This window comes from Leptonotus elevatus, chromosome 1 (assembly GCF_054856555.1).
Source record: "Leptonotus elevatus isolate MCC_2025b chromosome 1, RoL_Lele_1.0, whole genome shotgun sequence".
Lineage (NCBI taxonomy): Eukaryota > Metazoa > Chordata > Actinopteri > Syngnathiformes > Syngnathidae > Leptonotus > Leptonotus elevatus.
In genome coordinates, this window is record NC_141239.1 from 55,306,538 (window position 1) to 55,322,033 (window position 15,496).

Sequence of the window (15,496 nt, forward strand, 5' to 3'; positions counted from 1 at the left end):
GCAACATCTAATGCACCACGATGATTACATGTTACTTTATACTTCAAAACATGTTTATTAGTCCATGGATAAGTCTGGGATATCCAAACTTGAAAAAATAATTTTATAGCTGACAATTCATTTTTACGTGATAGTATTCTATTTCCAGCAGCTTGGCCCTATACACGGCAAGGATTTTGACTAGTTTTGTTCATATTACACTTTTTATATATTTTTTTTATTGTCTGTCTGTTCTAACTATAGGTGCACGTCATTGTGTTGAATGACAGAGTGACAGAATGACAGCGTGAATGCAGTTTAGTTAGGATCCACCTCCAGGGACTTGAAGGCTTGCCATTGAATTGCATCACACCTTGGAAATCAATTAATCATAAATCTACACATTCTCATCCAATGCGGTAAAATCAGGTTAAACATTCTTCCCTATCTTGCGGATGGAGGGAGGTAGAAGGCCAAAAGAAAGACGGACTGAATATTTATTTGATGTAGACCTTCAAGATTGAATAACAAATATGACATTAAAGCATGTTAACCAAAAACATTTGCCTCACTCCTTTGCATTAAAAACAAGTCCGCGTTTATTATTTACCTTGGTTGGTTGACTTGATATTTTAATTGTATGCAGGCTCCCAAATCGATGGCCAATGATAAGTTATTTTCCCTTTCATTTTAATCTCTGCAATAAATCCAAACAGCAGTAGGTGGCACTCTGAGCTCAACTGCAGTCGAGTGTGCAGTGTGCGCGTGTGTGTGAGTGACAGAGAAGGAGGGTGGGAGAGATTGCCCCCGCCCATGTCTTTATCATTGGAAACCTCCGAACATGAATTACCTATCCAAAGTCATCTGGGAGAATTTACGGCGGGTCAACAAAACTACGTGCTGCTTCCATGAGCTCTCTGCCCCCACCCCCCTTCCCCATCCCATCCGCCCTACCTACTCAACCCACTCCCTCAAACACACACTCACCACCCCACCCCCATATTTGGACGGCGCATATAGCTAAAAACCCAAGTACAGTTCATCGCCATAATTCACTCATATACTGTACATCATAAATCGATGAAAGTAAGGACCTCGGGAATTGCTACAAATTAAGATACCCTAGAATTTAAAACTCTAAGCGCAGCTCTCCAAAGCAACCTAAATGAGCTCTTACTTTGTAAACTCGTTCTCAGGGCGCTACCCAAATGGCCCCGACTACCAACTGCTAAATTATGGACCCGGCAGCGATGCATTGAACGGCGGGGCGTACAGGGATCCTTCCACGGCCGCGATGCACCATGCGACTGGCTCTTACGGCTATGGCTACAATGGCATGGACCTGACGGTCGCCAGTCCGGGAGCGGGGAACTCCAACGACTCAAACACCGAAGGACACTTCGGGAGAGCTTCGGTCGTTGGTGGCTCTCGGAGCTTTAACCCCCTGGACAGTGAGAGGAGTTTCAGGCAGTCGTCCAGCTGTTCCGTCGCCTCTGTGAGAGACTCCATCTCGTCAACTTGCGGAGACAGTAAGCAGAGTAGTCGGAGCTCGTCTCCCCTCTCCGAACAACCAGGAAGCGGTCCGTTAAGCGCCCTTAACCTGTCCTCACCCGTGTCCGGCGGAGGAGCGACACAGCGGTTCACGGAGCTGAACGAAAACGCAGCAGAAGCGGAAGAAATGCAACACAACAACCCCGGCAGGGGCGAGCACGTAACACAGCATGTACAGAAAAAAGAGGGCGGCTCAAACCCGGGGAGCACGACAGGCAGCGAGTCTCCACAGATATTCCCCTGGATGAGAAAACTGCACATTAGCCATGGTACAAGCGTGTTTATTTTTCCAGCGTTAGCCGCGATGCAGTGTGCTCGGTGCACTTTGCTTCTATAACACTTTTTTTTTTTTTGAATTAAAAATACTGAACAGTGCATAGGCTATAGGTCTATGATCAGCTGCAGGCTTGTTGCTACCAGGGAAACCTGCATCAAGATCCCCCAGAATATAGATTTATATTTATTGTAAGAAAAAAAATCAAACGATGTGGCGTTTGTAACATTGTAGGTGGCGCCATGTTTCTTATTCCAACGATTTGCTTTTATCCTTAACTTGTGATAGAATACTAAATCAACAAGGCATGCATTTTATTAACCCTCAAGCATTCGTTTTGTGCTTTCATTTATTCATTGTCTGTATTTAGAAGACAGCGATGCGAATCGTTGCCCCCGTCTTTTTAGTTTAGAAAATTCCACAAAAGTGTCGTAAATCTGCCAAGAAAGCGACAAGCCGGGCAATAAAAGCAACGGGAGAAGTGCAGACAAGACGCAGCCGGGTGGGAAAAGAGGACAAAAAGGCTTGATGCCAGCAAGGCTTGAGGACGGTTGCTGCTTTGAAAATGCAAGCTTTATTTTACGTGTGGGCACTTTATTAGGGAAGTGAGGCAGAAGACGGGGCTGGATGAAGCACCCCCATGGAACGACTGGGGGAAAAATGGGGTCACAGTGAAGGAAAATTACATTATAAAGCGAGGCCTTTAGTCTGGGAGAGAATGCAATATAATTCCGTTGTTCCCAGCCCTTTTATTTTACAGATAGTGCAAATAATTCCCTTATATGCATGCGTCTATGGGCCTATATGCAGTTTTAAGTGAATTTATTGTGAACCATTGTCTTGCATTTATTCCTATTAAAGTTTATAACGTGCTAACAGACCTCCGTTTTCCCGCTTCGCAACCTTCAGATATGACGGGCACCGACGGGAAACGTGCACGGACGGCGTATACCCGCTACCAGACGCTCGAGCTGGAGAAGGAGTTTCACTTCAACCGCTATCTGACTCGCAGGCGGCGGGTCGAGATCGCTCACACGCTTTGCCTCACCGAGCGCCAAATTAAAATCTGGTTCCAAAATCGAAGGATGAAGTGGAAGAAGGACAACAAACTGAAAAGCATGAACCTTGGTACTACCATGTCAGCCTTCCAACCTTAGGAATTCGCATAGGCTGGTCATTTTTATTTTAAATCGTCCCTCCATTAGGCAATAATCTCATCAATGGAAAATATACCAAGACAACAAAGAAGGCAAAAAGACCCCGGACCAGACTATAAAATCCATATCCGGTATTCAGTACACAAATAGCCCATAACACTTTATTTGAGACCCAGTACTCTATAAACCAACATCACACTTTAATTTCTTCTATGGTGCAACTGTGTTTTAGGTCAATGTTAAAATGTTAATGTGGTACTTGCATGTGTTGTCATTTTGGTAAAACAAATCGTCTTTGAGATAGGGCACAAAAAAAACAACAACAACCTTGCATACATGTCTTAATCATCAGTCTCTAATACCTGTTGTTTGTTGGAAACTGTTTGTGCTCATAGTTCAAATTTTAAGATGTTTATTTTAAGTTAAGCCTCCAGCCATTTACTTCCAATACAGTCTCAATATCCCCACAGTTGAACGATGTTCAAATCTACTCTGGAGTTTTCGTTGTTGTGCATGTTTAAATGCATTGTTAAACTTCTAACTCTTCCGGTGATTTTGTCCTGTAAATTCAAATCTAAGTGTTTATTATTGGCATTAATACTGTAATTATGTATACCTATGTGTAAGTAAAGTGTATTTTAAATGCATGGCTTCTGTGCATTATTAGCACCTGGGAAATAATAATGATGAGTTTTATTGTGAAAAAAAATTTATATATATATTTTTGACATTTTTGCATGCTGAGTTGTGTATTACCATCCTACACAAAATGCAAATTACAGCACAATCATTACCAAGGGAGTATATGTTAAATGACTACCTTTCTGTCAGTATCAACCAAAAAAGGGCATTTGTAAAGGGATGTTTGATAAAGCAATTGAACCACTGCTGATGTGTCTTCTGACCCAATAGAACCAAAAACAAGAACCAAACGTCCACCAATGTATCTTATTTATGGCATGAATAAGATTGAAGATTGTGGACGATACCCAAATGGAGCATCACGCTTTTGCATGAGGTTGGCTCCAAAACTGATGTGGCTGCTATTTTAATTTTGCAGTAGGCCTACTGCTCTGGTCAGGCTTAGATCGAAATGCATGATGGAGTCACATCACACTCTCCTTCGGCAAATAACTTTAAGCTGATGTAATGGCACGTGGAGAGTTCTATCAAATACTAACAGAGGACTTTACGCCTGGAAATAAAGTCATAATAATAATAAGGCGTTATAGTCTGTTGAAATTGTTAACTGCTTGAATACCCTGCTTGCCCCAGAGTCTGCACCTCTTCCCCCAGCAGCTTCACAGCCCAAAGCTTGTCCGTCACCAAACAAGGTGTTCCAAACACACGCAGAGCAGTGGCAAATTTCATATCTCCTTTTCAAATATGAGAAAAAAACAAGTTGCTCTAAATTCTGCTATACTTTAGAGAACGTAGCTGCAGTTGAGGCAGTAAAATGCAAAACCTTTAAAACTCACCGATTGATGTAGGCCTATACTTTCAGTCTCCTTTTGTTTCTTGCTTTGAGAATCATCCGTAGTACAAGAGCTATTCCCGCCTCTGTTCTATGCTCATGAATTGAGATATTTCCAAGCTATCCTCTGCTTTCAAAAAAAAACGGACGCAGCTTTGACATTTACATGTTGTGTCAAACAGATGAATGCTTTTTATCTTCGAGTTACATCGTAAAGTTCAGGCCTGCATGGCCTCAGACTGATACCGCTCACTGGCTGCCCTCTGGTCACGTGGGGTCCATAAAGCTAGTTTTATGGTTTTGGGGAGTTGACATTATACAATATATTTCACATTCTAGAAAACAAGTGACGGTTTAACTGCTTCTCGGGGATCCTAAATGGGTCGGTAATGTAGAGAGACAGAGCAGCAGAGGGAGGGATAGCGGATAGCGAAGACAGGCCTGCACTCAGGATGGTCACTGCTCCCGCTCGGGTCCACACGCAGGCTCCGTAGCTCGCTCGGTCATGTTCGCTGTGAATGCTGGGAAAATCGGAAGGAGGAAGGGAAGAAGGCACAAAGTAAGTACTGTTTATGCGTTGGTCGCTTGGGAAAAGTAAGACAGGCGTGTTTGACTACAATGTCACTGTGTGTGTTAGAGAAATATTCCGTATGAATCCGTTCAATTTATGGGGACTTAATTATGCAGCATACCGTGCACGACATGATTGATTCTCACTGCCACCAAACACAGTAGTAAGTAAACATTTGTAACACAGAGAACATATGTTGTGTAGCAATATATGTGCCATCGTGTGAACTGGAATTGAGCAAAATTGTAGGCCTTAAAGCAAGGCCTTCTTATAATGGCATGAACTTTAAAGTTGAGTGTTTCACGTTAGTTCACTACCTGAGTTTCATGCGCCTGTCGGTTGTGACTGGCATGTTGGTCCGTTGAAATTAATCATCTTAGATAAACAGTATAGTTAACATTTATGTTGCATCCGAAGATGTTGTTTTGCTTGGTCATCTTAAATGCCGTTACATGCGCGTGCACAATATATAATTTACACTATAGCCTTTAATGTGAATTTAAACCATAAAAAACAGTTATATATATATATATATATATATATATATATATATATATATATATATATATATATATATATATATATATATATATATATATATATAAGACAAAGACAAAAAATCAAGGAATTGGTGAGTAATATTTTAGTGCGAGGGCAGTATGCATCGTCTTCACAGCGCATTTCTCTAGGGATTACAGCTCATTCATTTATGCACTTGGCTGCAGAACAAGGTTTAATTTTACACCTAGGGCTGCATTGTGAATGAATGGTTAGCACGGTCGCCTCGCAGTGCTGAGGGTGAGAGATCGAGTCTGGGCGTATCTGTGTGGGTTTTCTGGTCTCCCACATTCCAAAGACATGCATGGCGGGTTAATTGGGCGCTCTGAATTGTCCCTAGATTATTGTTTGTTTGTCTCTGTGTGCCCTGCGATTGGCTGGCAACCAGTTCAGGGTGCACCCCGCCAGCTGGGTTAGACTCCAGCAACCCTGCGACCCTTTTGAGGAATAAGCGGTTAAGAAAATTGTAGGATGGAACATTATGAATATTCATTCACAAGAAACGGTTGTAAACTAGATTACAGTAAATTGCTGTAAAAGTAAATACAGTAAGTAACTGTAATTTATATACAGTAAATAGTTGTAAAAAATACATTAATATACTGTAATAAATTTTCACAGTAATTAAATAAGATTTCACAAGAATTAGTTGGCAATTTTTTTGCCTGTTATTTCTTGTAAATTCTCCAGTCAAATTGTTACAGTGTATATATATCATGCAAGAAGTGACTGTTAGGCAATGATTTTAATTGCTTAAAGACCAAACAAAATTGACATGAAATGTAAAAAAACAAAAACAAATTCATCCATCCTTCTATCCATCCCTCCATCCATCCATCCATCCATCCATCCATCCATCCATCCATCCATCCATCCATCCATCCATCCATCCATTCATCCATCCATCCATCCATCCATCCATCCATCTATCCATCTATCCATCTATCCATCTATCCATCCATCCATCTATTCATCCATCCATCAATTTTCTTACTTCAGTCATTTTAAATAATTGTAAACAAAGAATGTAATTTCAAAAGATATGTTCATCCAGTATTAGGCCTACTCTGTAACTATTCAGTGTAAATTACAATCAATGTTTGTTTAAATCACTTCCAGTGTTTCAACCGATGCCTCCCTGAGACTACCGGTCACGTTGCACGACCTACACCGACGCAGTTTACGGCAAATGTCCACCATGTCAATTATTGGTGTATTGGTGACCACTCTGATTTCTGTGAGCTATACATGCTAGCAATTGGAGTCTCGGTTATTTAATCACTATAGTTGTAATTATAATTTGTGCTTTGATTTTAATTGAAATTTAATAATCGCAACAGAGCCAACAAACTCAGTTTACGTACCATTCCAATTCGTACAGAAGATAAAAGGGGTGCATGGAAGTGAAACAATAAACTTAGTCTGTGCAAACATGCAGTGCATGCAGTCTTCAGTCAAATTGAGTTGTTACCTCTAAATGCTTCTACACTTTTGGCCATGTCATTTTAGCCTGTCGTGGACTTTACATATTCTCTATACCAGACTAACAAGTATGTTAAACTTGACATAGGCTATAGTGTATACTTGAAAATACACTTTATATGTTTTATTTTCTTTAACATTTTTGCTGCTTACAACATGCTCTAGTCTAGGCTATACACTTCACATTTTGACTCAAGCGCACCCTTTTAGTTTCTTCACTGTGCTCCTATATATATATATATATATATAAGGAGTGCCAGGAAATTTCGTTTCAGTAAACAGGAAGACAAAATCTCCCCTTTTCCTTTTATATTCCTACTTCCTCTTTTCAAAAAGAACCCCCCACAACAGGTATCTCCGACCCCCTTGGACCGAAATACACGGAAACAAATGACTCACGCTCACCCGCACGCACACACATGCGCAGGCCCGTATATGAACCTGTGACACAAATAGCTATTTTTGAAGCAAGAAGGATCATGACATGAGAAGGCGTTGAAGCAGTATAGCTCTTTTGTCTTTAGAGTGTGGAGTGTGTGTGTGCGTGTGCGTGCGTGTGTGTTGGGGTGTGTGTGTGTGAGTGTGTGTGTGTACACAGGCAGCTCCACCCAGCAGAGCTGCTTTTCCACCATTATTTGTATTATGTGCATAAACTATTTTGCTTCTTTGAGCCTGTCCACACTGCTAACTTGGCCCTCACAGGTGATGACGCGTGGGGTGAGTAACAAATATGACTTGGCCCCTTGTTTCTTTGCATTGCAGAGGTGTGTGTTTGTCTAGGAATTTGACACTTTTGTGGAGGAGTGATCAGTGTATTGTTGCATTTGAGGGACTTGCATGCAGATACAGGCATGACTCTGAAATGAATGTTGGTCGTGTTGCAGTCTTTTTTATTTTATTTTTTTTACCCTTTTTGGAAAGTTCGTGCATCGTTTACGCTTATATTGCGCGCTTGGGCATCCAAATCACAAAAAACTCTAATAATTCGTTCGAGGAGTTTTTTTAAATGACTTCAAATCCAACACAATGACACACACCATGCTCTAAATATTCTGCTCCAGTAGAATTGCTTTGTGAACTGTGTCTGATGACGGCTCATGAATAATGTAGCAAGCAAGAGTCATTGCGAGGTCACCAGACAGGCTCAGCCGCACTGCACATGCGCGGGCGTGGGAGGAAAGGCTCATCAACTCCCCTCCCGTGTGTGTTTGTACATGTCACTTAGACGGAGGAACGAAAATACCCTAACAACTCACTGCTTTTGTTTGTGCATCAATGTTCCCAATTTCCAGGTCACAGGGAAAGGAAGTTTACCGCAGGCAAACAAATTGCGTCCCAGGCCAGTTGGATAAATACATCACACAGATTTGTAAAACAAAGGAGAGCTCACAACTAGACACCAGGTAGTTATTGGTGCGGGTGGCAATGTGTACTTTAAGATATAGGCGTATGAATTTCAGATGTTATGTTCAATACAGTACCTAGTATTTAGTAGCCGATTTGTATTTTGCAAACGCAGTGTGTCTCACCCTTTATTGGTCCTATAAAGGCAGCTACAGCTAAAATTTCACGGTAGACCCCACCATGAAAGAAAATTTCACAGAAAATAAAAACACTAAAATAATGATGCTCTTTTCTAAAAATAAAACAATTAAAAATTTACTTGTCTGATGGGTCTGTTTAATTGAAGATGAAGTTGATATTGCAGGACTCAAAGGGCCACAGGTGGATGTACTCAGGTAGGCTATTCTGCCATTTAATGGAAGAGCATTTTCATTCTTCTGCTATAGACATTATGGGCATAGATAGATGAACATAATGCAGTACTCAATAATAATTTTCAGGCAAATGACGTGAAATTGAAAATGTTCTCACGGCACTCCTGAAGAAGTCTCGCCACGACACCCGAATCCATCCAATCCTTTATAGGCCTGCAATGAATTTGGTGGTATACTGGAAATCTGTTCTGAGGAATATCCAAAGGATGCAGCTCTCCCCCGCTGCCACCAGAGACCGCTTTAGACCAGGAGGAAAAGATGAGCCATGCAGTCCATAAACTACAAAGAGCCTAACCTCCCATATCCGTTAAAATCCACACGTCAGTCTCATCAGAACGTTGCTGGATGTGTAGTGGAGTGTAAATAGAGGTGTGTATTGAATTATATCTTGGAGTGTGAAGTGCAGAGTGGAAGATAAGCGTGTTTCATTTGGACCCTCGTTCAAATCGACTTTAATTTGGTGGTGGTCTCATTCCAATGTAAAACCTTGCAATGCCGCAAGTCATTCTTTTCACCCGGCTTTTCGCCTATATAGAACTATAACACCCAACCTTATTATCAGAGCAGAATTCCTGGGTGTCAACTACAGCCCGGAGCAGAAGGTTCAAGTAGTTGAAGGGTCAAAAGTTTACTGTCGTGCGTGGGTTCCGCCCTCGCATCGCACTCTTCTCCAAGCCAATTGCTGTAAGTCAAACACAAAAATCGGAGGGTATGGAGTAGATGGCAGAAACGCTGACAGGAGGCAAATGAGAGGTGAATACATGACCTTCCTTTTTTAGGGACAATGTATTGAGTGAGTGAGTGTGGGGTGAATGGAAAGTAAAACTGAGGGGTCGAATGTAGAGAGCTAAGGTAGCTATAGGGTGACATGGAGATGGTTTGGTGTGTGCTGTAATTTATGAAGCAGATGCATATTTCCCCCTAAAAGCAAGTATTACAGTCTTCTTCTTCTTTTTTATTTTATTTTGTTTTTATTTTTTTATTTTTTTATTTATGTATTTTTTTTTAATATTTTTATTTTATTTATTTTTTGGATTTTTAATTTTTTAATTTTTATTTGTTTTTTATTCTTATTCTTATTCTAATTATTTTTGTAGTAGTAGTCGTAGTAATGTACTCAAGTGGACTGTACAGATAATCCGAGTGCTGAATCTCATGCAAAGAGAGATGCGGGTAATTTGGTTTCTTATTACACATGACTGAATAAAGACATCGTATTAAATTTAACTCTATTAAGAGTGGGACCAAATAGACTCAGTTTAGAATAAAATGAACACTTCTTAGAGAGTAAAATAAAGAATTGAAAAAAATAAATAAAAGTCACTCGGGTTGAGGAACAAACTCACGACCTTCTGTTTGGGAGACTGTCACACAACCTGAGCTATGCTCCTCGTACTGTTTGCTTTTATCCAAGAGGTGATCATAAACATAAATTTTGGTCTTGGAGTTAGGAAGATTCCAGCTGATCCGAGTTATTTACTAGCACATAGCAGGAGCTGCGTGGCTCAGGTTAGTGGATTGGCTGTCTTTCAATTCTTTATTTTACTCTCTTCCAAGTGTAAATATTACTCTAAAACTGAGTGAGTCTATTTGGTCACACTGTTAATATGTCAAATTTACTCTACAGAATGTACTGTGTATTTTTCTGATTCATTATTAAGAAATCATAAAAAATTATTTGACTTCACACATACTTTTCAGTCATATGGCAGCTGCATCCACCAACTAACCGATTTTTGTGTTGGAATATGTATAATATTGTTAGTTATTTGCATAAGGAGAACACAATACTGAATTGCAGCCTTCATTCGCTGTATCTTGGCCCAACAAGTCAGCTTCCTCATTTATAAAATGTCGGATGCATTGCTAAAAGTATACATTGCATCTGGACGCCGTCTTTCCTCTTGGTTCATCCCGAGTTCACCACATGGGTTTAGGTCGGATCTCCCTGTCATGCAGCCTGAGTGATAACCAATCAATGGGCGTTTTTTTCTTAGGTTATAAGCACCATGTGCACATCTGCCCATTAATCGATTTGAATCCCAGTAAAAAGTATTATATGTTAATAGATAAATAAATAAACAAACAAACTAATAAATAAATAAATAAATAAATAAATAAATAAATAAATAAATAAATAAATAAATAAATAAATAAATAAATAAATTCAAATCCTCCAGAGATTTTTAAGATGTGCACTTGATATATATTTTTTTATTTCAGCACAATTAATGTTTTTTTCCCCCCTTATAAATATTTTCTCATTTTTCTGCACGAATCTAAAGCTATCGTGTGTCATTAATTGTTTCACGACAAAAGGAAATGAGAAACGACATTCGAAGAGAAGACAAATCTGTTTTAGAGAGCGATATAAAGACTAGCCCCCACCGCAGCCATCGGCCATTTTTCTTCAAATTAATGACTCCCAACTCAATTTGCTATGACAGAGTGAGCGAAAATCACAATGCAGAACGAAGGAGTATGCGAGAGAGATTTGATAAGTGGCAGAAAGAAAGGGTTCAGACGATGGAAGGGTGGGGCGGAGATGGCTGGAGAGAGGTGGGGGGAAATAAAGGGTTGGTTTTTTTTCGGGGTGAACGGGAGGTCAGTAGTCACCATGACGTTGAAAACAGGGGACGAGCCTCGCCCGTTTAACAAAGCGTGTGCCTTACCGGCAGATTAATTGGAAAACTTCAGTACACACACGCACACGCACGCACGCACGCACGCACGATGTGAGTGAATGCTTTGGAGAGCACACATTCAGCAGCCCTGAGCCCCAGCTTGCATTAATAGCTAGCAAATACTGCAAGGAACCTGCCAGACCTGTACCCGGTCCTAAATGGCGATCGCGTCACATGTTGTACACTACGGGAGAATCATGTGGTGGTGTCGCGATGCTCCTGGAATATCATCAACAGGACGTTTTCAATGTTATTTTTTACAGTCTGTTCTGGCGGCTATACTGAAGAATATTCTCTGTGCGCTTGTGGGACTGAGTGCAGTGTGGGAAATTACAGCGAATTCCCATCTCTCCTTCCAGTTTGTTGACACCTGGAGATGTCGACGGACCGTCTCAATGGATGGCAGAGAAAGCATGCTGAGAATACCGGAGTTGCCTTTGTCGACAAAATGAACCCCACCCCCGTACCCCCCTTCAAAAAGACAAAAAAAATGGAGCAAGAGGATGGAAATTGGCTAAACGCGGAGCCGGATTGGAGAGCTACACAACAGTGAGTATCGAGAGTCTTGTTGGAGGGAGGGTGGGGATATCCCCTCTTGTCGTTAGTGTTTGTGTGCCTGCATGCGTGGATCAGGTGGTGCAGGTGGCGAGAGGGTATATCACGTGCTGCAGATCCTTCTACGGCGCACAGCTGTGGTGTCTTGCAATTAATTACAATGTATAGCTGTGAGTTTAATTTCCCCCACGCGCAACCACCATTGTGTTACATACAGGGCTAAAAATTCATTTCCACGCCCCTATTCATTTTAATCCCAAACAAGAATGTTTTATATGTCATGTTTCGTATGTTATTTTATTTATTTATTTTCTATAGGCTAATGGTTTGCGGCTATTTGCGCGTTGATATATTTCCCTGGCCTTAGAATTTAAATTTTTTTCATTTTCTTCCTTTCACTCGGCATAACAAAAGAACTGGGAATGGGGTTTATTTTTCAAATCACATGCGTAAGCTGCATTTTTCTTATTTTCCGTTGCCCCTGCTTTGTCCTCTTGATAATATTTCAAAACATTGACAACTGTTTTTACATATAAGAGCCATTCTGTCTCTTTTCACTGTATTATATTAATTTAGATTTTACTTAGTATGTAACTTTAATGACTTGGATATAAATAATAAGCACATACGTAGCCTACACACACACACACACACACACACACACACACACACGCATGCACGCACGCACGCACACACACACACACATCTTCCTTGGCTTAAAGAATCAAGTAGCCTGCTAAAAAGTAATATAATACGTTGTTGTTATATGTTCATACGCATCTCCGATATATATATATATATATATATATATATATATATATATATATATATATATATATATATATATATATATATATATATACATATATATATATATATATATACATATATATATATATTAAAGAGAGAGAGATTTGTAGAAAATAAATTTAAAATTGTTTTCAAAGATTGATAGCTACTGTTGCCAGATACAACACAATATAGGACCAAAAAATTGTTTTGCATTTAAGCAGCATGCAGGTTCGTATTAACAAAGGCCATCTTCTCCATATAGGCGCTATAGGAATAAATTGTAAATTGCAAATAATACCGTCATTTCAGAGCTCTTTTTGCAGAAAATTATTTTTAAAAATTGTGTCTATCTGTGTATACGGGTCAAGTTACAAGAGCTTCTGTATGTTTTTGCATTAAGAACATACAAAAGGATGTGACCTCACTAATGATGTCGTTTTATTTTTTATGAATTATATCATATTAATAGCATAAAACATAATAACACCAATAAATATCGTACGGATTAAATACGTTTTTTAAATTCCGTTTTTTGTTGTTGTATTCATGTCATGTTTGGAGGCATGTTTGGATAGTAGGTTGGGCTTCTGAGGGACTCTGGTAACAAACCGACCTCTATGTGAACTGCGCTGTGCAGCCTAAACAAAAGCTGTTGCTGACAAACTTGACATAGGCAGGGGAAGTGTCACAGCACCTTGATCGATACCTGCGATGATGGCAGAGTGGGAGGTCAAGGTGAATGTGCCCGCACCTGGGAATAGAATAGAATAGAATAGAATAGAATAGAATAGAATAGTAAAATGGCTGATTTTGTGCACTGAAAAAATGAAAGGGCGGGTAGAGGGCGCGGTGTGTGCGTGGGTATTTTCAGTTCAGTGATGTATTGTATATATAATATATAATAATAATAATAGTTTATTATCATTATTATTATAATAGTAGGCTAATTGTTTAAGTATAATGTAATTATTAATCAATAATAATAATAATGTTGCAATAATAATAATAATAATAATAATAATAATAATGATAATAAACAATTATAATTATTATTATTATTGCAACATAATAAAAATGCATGTAAAATGTTTCTTTGTTTGATTAATAAATACATTATACTTAAACAATTAGCCTACTATTATAATTAATTTTTTTCCTTGCTATTTGCTTTGTATTACGGGCTATAATTACGTATTATTGTTTACTGTGTCAGCCTGGTAAAATGCAACCCCCGGGCCTGATGATTTAGTTTGTGTTTGATGAGACTGAGGCAGTGCATGGTGACACGGAAGCGAGCAATTTATCAGAATCTCGTGGACAACATATGATTAAAGTTCAGAACAGCACAAAAAGTGTAGGCGTACACATACACACACACACGTAAGAGTCTTCAGTTGAGAATACTAATTATCATTTGACGCTGCCGAAGAGAACCTGTCTTCTATATCTACCCTGTAGATCCGGATTTGTGTGAAATTCTTCAAAGCAATCACAAATTCGCTTCTAGGGGAGTATATAGTAGATTTATACACGACGGCATCGATGGACACTGTGAGAATAGCTCTCACTATTATCTCGAGTTTGAGATAATTTGCCACCAACGGAGGCCTTTAGGTCGCAAGTGATTTGTCAATTATATTTGTCCAGCGTTTTTTGTGTGTGTGTGTGTGTGGGGGGGGGGGGGGGGGTGAAAAATCCTTCCAATTATGAATAATTTTTTGTTCTTGTTTCTTTTTAAACTTTATTCAATTATACACCACTTTAATATTCCACAGGCCTTCCCGCGGTACACTTTATTAATGATTTGTCTTGTTGAAAAATGACCGACTGTATTTCTCATGTATGTGGGGGGGGGGGGGGGGTTATGTGTGTGTCTGTGAGGCGCTCTGAACAGTCGATTTTCTTGAAACAAAGGAGTTGTATGTCTCCATCATGTGAAATGAAATAGCATTTGGAGACACATTAAAACGTTATTCTGCAATTATTGATACTCCATAATGTTCTTTTATTATTAGGCCTAGTTTTATTGGTACATGCATATAAAATATTATTCCTAAATGTGGCATTAGTATATGGCTACATGTTGTACATCAATATTCATGGCTATATTGAGGGCTAAATATAGGGACTGGAAAACTGAAGCTTTGCAGACATTGAAATGTGGTGTGCATTAACCGTGTCAGGAATATTAATATGTGCGCGTGCATGTGAGTGTGCGTGCGCCAGTTTAACAGGTAAACAGAAAGAGCACAAACGAAAGGAAAGAACGCCGACTTGTTGCTAATGAAAAGGTCTTCAAGCGATTGAAGAGGCAATGTAATCTTTATTGGTTGATGAATTTTCTCTAACAGACACTGCTTTTGGGTGGCCGTACAAGAAGAGTCTATGCCATTGTCATTCTCCTATGCATTATCAGTTACTTACAAATAATGAATTAATAGGAAAACAATGATAGACTATGTTCACATGGCAATAAAGGATCAATGAATTCTCTGTGACGCACATTTCCAAGAATTTGCTGGAAACTCGTGATTTTGTTGAAGTTGAACGATGTCCTGTTATAGTGCTGCTTCTCTTTGGAGGCATGTCATGTTGAGGTGGGAGGGCAGCATGCATGAGGTGGGATCGAAGAGGGAGAAGA

At 39.6% G+C, this 15,496-nt stretch overlaps 2 protein-coding genes across 6 annotated transcripts in view; both read left to right on the forward strand.

Annotated features, from left to right (window-relative positions):
* The first annotated feature begins 987 nt into the window (after positions 1–987).
* On the forward strand, positions 988–3,546 carry LOC147184696 (homeobox protein Hox-B5a-like). Its single transcript, XM_086070595.1, has 2 exons — positions 988–1,799; positions 2,714–3,546. Exons 1-2 carry the CDS (start codon positions 1,145–1,147, stop codon positions 2,959–2,961), a joined length of 903 nt encoding a protein of 300 aa, XP_085926721.1. The 5' UTR covers positions 988–1,144; the 3' UTR covers positions 2,962–3,546.
* An 8,338-nt stretch (positions 3,547–11,884) lies between these two features.
* The window catches only part of hoxb3a (homeobox B3a), a 44,219-nt gene continuing 40,607 nt past the window's right edge, over positions 11,885–15,496 (forward strand). For 3 of the 5 annotated variants that reach the window (XM_086070480.1, XM_086070487.1, XM_086070495.1), the window contains exon 1: positions 11,885–12,057. In XM_086070480.1, coding sequence (XP_085926606.1) covers positions 11,885–12,057 — 173 coding nt within the window. The remainder of the gene's footprint in view (positions 12,058–15,496) is intronic. The other 2 variants (XM_086070503.1, XM_086070517.1) reach the window with 1 other exon arrangement.